General features: G+C 41.6%; 2 protein-coding genes across 2 annotated transcripts in view; one reads left to right on the forward strand and one right to left on the reverse strand.

Moving 5' to 3' along the window:
• The window catches only part of LOC137646443 (uncharacterized), a 33988-nt gene extending 31415 nt beyond the window's left edge, over nt 1-2573 (reverse strand). Inside the window, exon 1 of the mRNA XM_068379542.1 lies at nt 2431-2573. Within this exon, the coding sequence (XP_068235643.1) occupies nt 2431-2573 (143 nt within the window). The remainder of the gene's footprint in view (nt 1-2430) is intronic.
• A 40-nt stretch (nt 2574-2613) lies between these two features.
• The window catches only part of pbl (epithelial cell transforming 2 pebble), a 501682-nt gene continuing 494295 nt past the window's right edge, over nt 2614-10000 (forward strand). The window contains exon 1 of the mRNA XM_068379544.1: nt 2614-2993. Within this exon, the coding sequence (XP_068235645.1) occupies nt 2614-2993 (380 nt within the window). The remainder of the gene's footprint in view (nt 2994-10000) is intronic.

Below are 10000 nucleotides of genomic sequence, written 5' to 3' on the forward strand. Positions count from 1 at the left end.
TATTTCTTGAAATAGTTTAAAGTTGTATAACTTTGTTTTGTTGTTGTTTATTGCCTCCTCCCCGCTCAATTAAATTGTTTGAACTATCTTGTTAACGATCGTGTATTTTTTTTTTTTTTTTTGGAGTGTGGCATGACGCCTGTGAAGTAACGTTTGGAAGATGATGATCGTTCTCAGGGAGATCGGGCCTGACATTGCTTTTGATCACTTCAGCAGCCGGCTATATTTTTGTTTGGGAAACTGTTCTTCGTAGGTGGACTTTAGTCACCTGCAACTTTGTGTGACCTTTTGTCCTCGCCACTTTGTGTGACCACGTCGTCTCTGTTGGTGACCTTGTCACTTTTGGCCACCTTAATGGGAACCTTCCCCTGAGGTGTGGAGCGTCTCTTCCTTCTTACTGCTTCAAGGAAGATTTGTATGTGTTCTGAACGTCTTGCTGGACGTATTTTCCTCAGCTGCAGATTGATCAATTTGGCTCGTCAGGAGGCTCTTAGGGAGTCATACTCCAGGTAGGAGAATAATTTTGGTTTTCTTATCGAGCAGGACCACTTTGGGACTCCCGGTACCTGTGGAGGTCTCCTACCCTACTGGATGTCCTAATAGTAATGTGTTGGACCATGGCCTTCCTGTAGGAGATGTGATTTTGGAGTTTTTTTTTTTTTTTTTTGGTGTAATATTGTGTCACCTGACTACTATGAGACACTATTAAATTTTTGTGTGTGTCTATATGTAGGTGTGTATTTATTCATTAATATTTTGTATATGTATATATACATCGGTTACCTTGTGGAATTTAGTCTGTATTTCTTAGGTAGGATTTGAAGTGTTTTCTCACTTTTTTCCTCCACCTTCCTTCATTTTCTTATAGTAATAGGTAGATGGGTTTTGTTGGGGATTTGGGCAGTTAGTTATTATGTTGTTTAATATAAGTGTTATTACTGCGTTCGTTCTTCTTTCTTGTTTCTTTTTAGTGTTTAGCCTTCTTAGCTTGTAGGAATCCTACGGGATTATTTGAGGATTAATTTTCATCCTCCTTTTTTTTTATGGTTGACTCAAATTTTTTTTTTTTTTTTTTTTTTTTTTTTTTTTTTTTTTTTTTTTTTTGCAAATAAGTGTTGTTGAGATTTCCCTTTTTTTCGTTTCCGCTGACCAATTCGCCCTGAGTATTTTCATTTACTGTTAAGATCACTCTGGTTAATAAAAGAACCATAAAACGAACCTATAACATCTGGAGTTTGTAACACCGCTTTCATACTATAAGGTGGTTCTCTACAATCTGTCTATGAGTACAATTACAGATTAACATAAAGGTCTTATTTCTACTACTTTTGCCACTTCTTTATGTATGCCACCCAAGGAGGTGTCTTTTACAAAAAGTCCTCTGTGTCTCGGCTTAGAAATAACCACTACATTTGGTTATGTGTTTCTATCAATTTATCCAATTCCCTTTGAGGGTGTGGATTGGAGTTTTGGTCGGTAACTTTACAGGTTGGATCACTTATTGGGTTCTTTCTTGTGAAGTTATTGATTTGAATTTTATTTTTTTGTTACAATGTACATTTGTTCAGTTATCAATACGTTGATATTGTATCCTATTTGGATACCGGTTTTGCTGCCTTCTGAATTGGTTTTTCTCTGCGGAGATATAGGAGCTATGGTTCTTTTATGAGCATACCCACCCCCCAAAATTAATACATTTATGTTAAGCGTAGCAATTACTTTTTAAAGGCTATTCTTTCCAATCTAACGGCATCAATAGGCATTTGGATATTTTGTTCTTCATCTCCTACTTTCTCACCAATTGCAATTACAAAAAATCTGGGGATTACTATTCCCTTAATTATCATCATAGAATGTTACTAATCCACTGTTTTAAGCCTTTGGTGGCTAATAGAGACAATTGTACTCATATCTCTTCTTTTTCTTCTTATAGGCGGGGCCTTCGAAGGAGATGCACTGCAGAGTGCAGATTTATGCCAGGACCATGAGGCATCCTTGCGGTCACGATACTTGCAGGACCCATGCAAAGTGTCGGAAGATGAAGGGTCCAGTCTCTTCATGGGACCCTCAAGATTGTAGTATATGTAAAGACTTGCACCACTCGGGGTGGATATCAAAAGATATATATGAAGACAAGCAGATGTTCTTCCAGAGATCCCTTCCTACCCAAGTCAGGGGATTCAAGAAGAATGATAATCCAAAGGCTCCTTACCTTCCATCTACGGAGTGAAAGGATATCCTCTCCCCTAAGGCGGCACCTGATTCGGTCTTCGTCTACTTCCAGCCTAAGCCCATACCAAACGTCCAGATATGAGCCTCAACCCTCAAAATATGTCCACTGTTTCCTCTCTATTTCTGGGTAGAGAATTCGCTCTACTGTCGACCGTGGAATCAGATGACGAACCTCTCCCTCCGGTAGATGATTCTTACCTGCTTGAGTTGGATGATGATAGTGTGGCATCTGATGATAGTGTGGCAATGACTACATCTTCAGTGTCGGGAGCGGCGCTTGCTACATTTTCTCCTCCGCCTCCCGTTGAGCCTGTGGAACCCGAATCCCTCTTACCTAACATGAAGGCTTTCATGGAAGGGACTCAATAATATCAACGATTGATGTTCAAAGCCTTGCGTGAGGAGATTAAGGCTTTAAAGTCTCAGGAGGAACCGGGTAAGGTTAAAGTCTTGGCTTCTCAGCAACCTTTCTGTAAGCAGCAAAATCCGTGGATGTATGCGGGTCACGCGGTTCTTTCTGAGGGTATCCTCGACATTGGCGATGGGTTAGGCTCCAGGCTGATAGCCGATCTTGAATTCTATCCAGATATTGAGGCCTATCCCTTTTTCCATATGATATTAGCTGAAGGAGTTCCATTAAGAGATGATATTATCCCCAAAGAAACGATACTTTTGGAACAGACAAGAACCCAGCACCTAGCCGTGAAGGAAATGAAGACAGCAGGGTGTATTAATACGCAGCTAGGTGCTTTTGGTAAAAGGTTAGCCACCTTTTTCAGCTCCAATTACAATGGTCTTTCCTTTTGCTTCGAAAGGCTTCGTAGCTGTGGAAAAGGCCATTTGGGAAAGTAAATCTCTCCTGGTGTTAGAAGAATGTAGACTTCTGTCACTCATTCTTCCACATGATGTTGACCATTGGATGGATGTCTAGTTTACTTTTTCAGAGGGTAAACTGGATAAGGATGTAGCCAGCCATCAATTCAATGAGCTATTGCCCCGGATACATGAACACCTCCTTAAAGCAGAATTGGAGGCCAGGGAGAGACTGTCAGCTTCGATGTCTCTCCAGTGCTTTATGAAAATGATGATTGGGAATTTTACTGATGCCCCAGTCTTTTCCCTGTTGGCTAAAACTCATCTGTCTACATTTATGAAGGATCTCTATGCTTTCTTTCAGGCTCGTAGAGTCTCTAGAGAACATGTTCTTGCTTCAGCTACTATATGTCATTAGCCAAAACGTTTCATCGACTCTTTTATATGGGGTAACGATCAGTTTCCCCAAAAGTTAGTGAAGGAGGATATGGATAAAACTGCAGCCTAGAATAAGAGCCTGTTCCAGAAGTGGGGGATCTCTCTAGAGAGGAAATTCACTCCTGGGGTAGGACCTCAGCCAAAGAGGTCCCGCAAACCAACCCATCTCAGGAGGTCGCTTGGTCCTTCCCCTGCCAATGTCCCTCAGAACGTTTTTGCTATTCCTTATCCAGTGACTTCACAGTCCCCTGCTTTAAATCCGATCTATGAGCAGGGGTCGACGTCGTTTTGATCCCACAAGAGAGAAAGAGGAGGTAGAAGCCGCTCAGACAGAGGTGGCAGATCAAGAGGTGGTCAACGAGGTGGCAGGGGAAGAAGGTGTGCACATCCTCAGCTCAAACAATGAGGATATTCCGGCAGGGGGACGGCTGAACTTGTTCAAAGACCGGTGGGCATTCAGTCCTTGGGCACAGAGCATCATATCCAACGGTTTGGGTTGGGAGTGGAAGATACAGCCTCCAAAGCTCGGGAGAGTTTTCCAGAAGTCAACACCTCACCTGGAGCAACTTTGGGAGAAAGGCCTTCAAGTAGCAGCGTACCTACACGACTGGCTAGTGTGGGCTCCCTCAGCACTGGAGTGCTCGGAAGAAACCTCTCAAGTTGTCAAGTTTCTTCAGTCTCTAGAATTTCAGATCAGCTTCAAAAAGTCGAGACTGGCCCAAGCTCAGGTTTTCCAGTGGCTGGAGATTCACTGGAACCTTCCGTCTCATTCCCTGTCCATACCTCCTTCCAAGAGGAAATAAATTGCGAAGTCATTCCGGTCTATGATCAAGTCGGGAACGATGACCAGGAGATGCCAGGAAAGGGTTCTAGGCTCTTTGCAATTCGCATGCAAGCAGAGTTTGGAAATGGAGAGCCCCCAAAGCTCTTCGTGACCATCAGAAGAAGACCCCGGTGTTACTCCGAAGACAACTTCGACCGTGTTCTACTGCCAAAAGTCTTTCACAGACTAAAAAATGGCGAAAGTGACGGACAGCCAAGTGCACCGCAAGCAATTCTCGATCGAAGGTAGAATAACCCGATTCTGCCTTGGACAGCTAGTTTTCTGCTGAAGAAGGCCAATGGGCAGGGCGAGCCTTTGACCACCTGCTCGAGTACTGCACCAATAGCGACGTCGCTGGCATCGGTGGAGAGAAGGAGAGGGGCATGTGAGATAGGAAAAGTGAGAGCCGCAGCAGTTGATAGGGCCTTCTTTGCATTGCAGAAGGCTTCTTCTTGAAGGGGACCCCACTTCAGGTCCTTTCGGCTTGCCCTTGAGGGAGGCGTAGAGGGGAGCAAGAGTGGCGGAAATGGCTGGCAGAAAACCGTGATAATAGTTGATCATGCCCAAGAATTCCTGCAGAGCTTTGACGGTCGAGGGCACGGGGAAGTTCTGAACGGCTGCTACCTTCTCAAGGAGGGGGTGGACACCTTCAGGAGTGATGCTGTGCCCTAAGAACGATACTTCGTTGGCGTCAAAGGTACACTTGTCGTACCGGACTACAAGGCCGTTTTGTTGCAGGCGGTCGAGCACGATGCGCAGGTAACGGAGGTGTTCCTCTTTTGAGGAGGAGAACACAAGTATGTCGTCCACATAACATACACAGAAATGGAGGTCCCCTAAGATGCCATCTATCAGACGTTGAAACGTGGCCCCAGCATTACGAAGTCCAAAACAGGAGTAATTGAAGGTGTATGTGCCAAACGGAGTGGTGATGGCAGTCTTAGGGATGTCTTCTGGGTTCATAGGCACCTGATAATACCCCTTAGGAGATCGAGCGTAGAGAAAACCTTTGCTTTGTGCAGGTAGGAGCTCACGTCGGCAATGTTTGGGAGGGGGCAGTGATCCGGTTCTGTTTGCATGTTCAGGCGCCTGTAATCCCCGCACGGATGGAAGGAGCTGTCTTTCTTCAGAACGATGTGTAAGGGTGACGACCATGGGCTGGAGGCCTTTTGGCAAAGGCCCATTTTCTCCATTTCGGCAAACGTCTGCTTGGCGGCTGCCAATCGTTCCGGTGCCAGACGTCTGAATTTTGCGAAGACTGGGGGTCCCGTCGACTTGATATGGGGATAAATACTGTGCTTGGCAGGAACCGTGGGCGTTTGCCGAAGTTCTGGACGGAAAACTTCCGGGTACGACGTGAGGAAGTGGGCATAGGTATCCGTGGGTACGCTGATGTGGAGAGCGAGGTTAGAGGGGGCGGGTTGAAGAGGTGTCGACAAGTACGAGTCTGCGTTGACCAATCGTCGGTGGGCGACATCGACCAGAAGGTGGAAATGAGAGAGGAAATCCGCACCGAGGATTGGCATTGTGACGTCAGCAACGAGAAACTTCCAATTGAATTTACCGTTTCCGAACGATAATGTGAGGTTCTCGTAACCGTAGGTGGGTATCGCAGATCCGTTGGCAGCTACCAAGCGGACGTCGGCAGATGTAGACAGACTACGTCGTGCCTTGAAGAGTTTCCTTGGCAAAAGAGAACGACAAGCACCCGTGTCTACCGAAAATCGCACGCCCGTTCCTGCATCCTGTAAAAAGAAAAGATTAGAAACAGGGGAGGCCACCGCCACAAGCGATGGCCTACTTACACGTTTTTTGGCCACTGACAATCTTTGGCACATTTCTTCGCGGTTGCCCCGAATCTGAAGTGGTAGTAGCAAAACTGCGGCGGATGGGAGGTAGTAAGTGGCTGTAGAAGTTGTTCGTTGGGGCGCGAGCGATTGGTGGGTGGTGGGCGGCTTTGTCGCCGCTTCGGCACGTCACGCGGTAGGCGTGTATGTCCTACGGCATGGCGACGGCGAGTACTGCTGCAGAAGGTATGTTTTGAGGGCGTCATACGCTATTGGGGTGTCTCATTGTTTACAAAGCCAGTTGGATATTTCTGGGAAGGTGTCCTTGGGTAACGCCGCGAGAACATAATCCGCTTTGGTGGTTGAGCGAGTCACTCCCCTGATACGGAAGTGGGCTTCTGCGCGTTGAAACCAGGCAAACGCCTCTGCTGTGGCGAACGGTGAAAGTTTCAATGGGGCGGCCGCAGCACCAACTGCTGTAGTAGAGTCCGTCTCCGTCATAGTAGCAACGATGGAGGGGCGAGGGAGGTGGGGGTGGAAGGCAGTGGGAGCGAGTCGACTTCCGGGGTCACCAATGTGACGGCGCCGAGGAAGGTTGTGAACTCAAAGGCAGGTTGGAAATGACTGAGTTATATTATTGTAGAACACTCTCCTTATATACAAAACCTCAAGGCAATAGTACATAACAAGTTCACAAGACAGACAATATTACAGAGGAAAAACCAGACATGAATTTTTATGTTCGTTTTAGTGCGAGGGAAGAGCGAAGATACCAGCATAATATATACAAAAGGAATTATATACAATTGTGTGAAACACGGTTGGTACAATATACAGATTGGAAGTCCACCAGGGTGTTCTTCACACATTATCTGTAACAATTGGAAGAAATACGTCATTTTTTGGTGGCCGCGGGTAGTGTTATCAAACCCGCTGCATCGACGTAGCCCTCAAATGCGTCTCTGGGCAGTCTGCCAGCTTATTTATTTTTATGAGTAAACAGTGAGTTCTTGTTTCAGGATCATTAACAAATCTTTTAATTTTTAGGATTCATTACTGTATCTCTGAACTTCGATTGCACCTGTTTAACTGTAGTATATATACCTTAGTATCGGTTATACTATAGTTCAAATTATGTTTATTTATAAGATTTTGTCTTTATTGTTTGTCTTGTTTTGTTTTATTTTGTCATAAGCTCCTTCCGGTGTCTTATGACAGGTTTTTTCATTCTTTCCCTAATGACACCCTGTGTAAAGGTATACTGGGGAGGTATTATTAGGTACAACAATATTTTATTTATGCTAATTATATTAATTGCAATTAATCGTTGCTCTGACTTTTGTAATTAAAAGACTGTAAATGTATGCTTGCCTGTTTTTATAGCCGTAATTTTTTTCAAATAAAACTAAATTTAGAGTTCCTATTACTTTTTACCCTTAATGAACAGGCTTAATTATTTATTCATAATGAGTATTTGTTCCATACTTTTAATCACTGAGCCTACTACGGTTTTAGCTGTTTGACATCTCACTATTAATATTGGATTTCTTCCCCAATGTTGAAGGTGGTGATCTGGACCTGTTCTGCCTCCTTAACAGGCCATCATACTTATCAAATATAGCTTTATTATTATTCGGGAACAAAGGTTGAGTTGGATACCTATGGTTTGACGGAGTAATCCAGTTAACGCATTTCGGTATTGGGACCTTTACTCGACACCTCCTACTAAGTAATAGGTAATTCTCTGGTACACTTCCGTCAGGACGACATGTCAAGAGCCCTATAAAGGGATTTTGAGGTATGAAAATCTTTTTGGATGAGATAGCCATGTCTTCCTGATGGCCCAACTGTTACTGCATCCCTCCACAATTCCTCGTAGGAGGCTTCTTTCTTCAAAGTAGTTCCGCAGCGATGTGGAATAAGGCGCCAGAGATGTATGGGAGTACAAAAAGGTGAGAGGATATGTAGCAGCTCCTCACTTATCCTTTTGCTAAGTGGATTAGACTAGTTAGAGTCTATTGGGGGTGCAGATATCTATAATCTTAGGATATGTCCCTCATTATACACAATATCTACAGACAGTCGTTCCGTGGGTTGGAACACCGTGATACCTGACGGTAATTCTCATGTAATATCACTCGCAGAAATATTATACAGTAGGAAGCAGCCGAAGGGAACTTCTATCAGGACGACATTGCTATCTCGCCAAAAATAGATTTTTCCTATGTCAAAATCCCTGATATATATATATATATATATATACACACATATATATATAAATATATATATATATATATATATTATATATATATATATATATATATGTGTGTGTGTATATATATATATATATATGTGTGTATATATATATATATATATAGGTTATATATATATATATATATATGTGTGTGTATATATATATATATATATATATGTATATATATATATGTATATATATATATATATATATACATATATATATATATATATATCAGGGATTTTGACATAGGAAAAATCTATTTTTGGCGAGATAGCCATGTCGTCCTGATAGAATGTGCATAAGCACATTCACATGCACTTCCCTCTTACCGGGGTATGGCTAGTTGCTCTTTCCTCGACACGAAGGACGGCGAGGAGAGCTGAGTGTAACTGGAAATATATATATATATATATATATATGTAGGTATATATATATATATATATATATGTAGGTATATATATATATATATATATATACCTACATATATATATATATATATATATACCTACATATATATATATATATATATATATAGAAATGAGGATATTTTGACTTCTTACTTAGCAGCTTCATATAATGAGCTTTGTAATGTTTTTATGGTTATTAGGAAGAACAATCTATTCAATTACAAGCATTTCTATGTTTTCCATGTTTAGAAATGTTTTGGTTTGTACTATGTTATTTGGCTATCTTGAATAAAAAACAGTCCTTTGTCTAATAAGATTTGGAGTACGAGGGTAAGGACAGAATCATATTGCCGTTCAAATTACAATGATTGTCTGAATATAAAAGAAGAGAGTCAATAATACTTTTATATGGAATACAAAATCAAAACATGTATAATCATGATCTCAAGAAACAGCAATTTTCACGATAAATCGTAAACCTTACTAGTCAGGAAATCATATATATGAATATAGATAATTTATCTGGTAGAAATATTGCTAAAGACTCCCACAGACCACATTTATTTTAATCACGTATGATCATAATTGCTAGGATCTAGGTAAATTAAATCTTTTTTGAAATATGATGCCTTTTCTTCCTAAGTTAGTAGTAATTAATTATTCTCATCATCCTTACACAAACTCTCGAATATACCTAATGGTAATACAGATAATATTAAAGGTGAAAAGGCGGATCGAATTATATTTTTATAGATATCTCAGTTATGCATAAATAATGAAAGATCAGAGGTTAATGACAAAATGGTATATAAGTCAAAAAGTGTGACGTCAAAGATAGTGGTGACTGGTGCTTGTTTGCAGGGTTTTCAACGATAGCCGTTCCTTAGTTAGGCTTGATAGTTAAGGATCACCTTCCGTTATCTCCATATCTTTATTTCCAATGCACGCTGTTTCGGTTTAATTCACATGGGGTTCCACATAGCAACACTTTATATCTCACTCACTCCTCTTTACCTTGCATACGTCAATCAGATCCTGATCTAGATGTAATTGTCAGTGTAGGAGGGATTAAGCAGGAGGTTATCAATGGATTTCTACAGAATGTTACTATATGTCGGAATTGCGACTTGTTATATACAATTAGATTTTGGTGAGATATATTTATACATACTTTGCATAACATCTTTCTTTGGAAATGTAATTACTTAATTTTAAGAAATTATTGAATTTCTTAAAACTAGAC

Source organism: Palaemon carinicauda, chromosome 9 (assembly GCF_036898095.1).
Source record: "Palaemon carinicauda isolate YSFRI2023 chromosome 9, ASM3689809v2, whole genome shotgun sequence".
Lineage (NCBI taxonomy): Eukaryota > Metazoa > Arthropoda > Malacostraca > Decapoda > Palaemonidae > Palaemon > Palaemon carinicauda.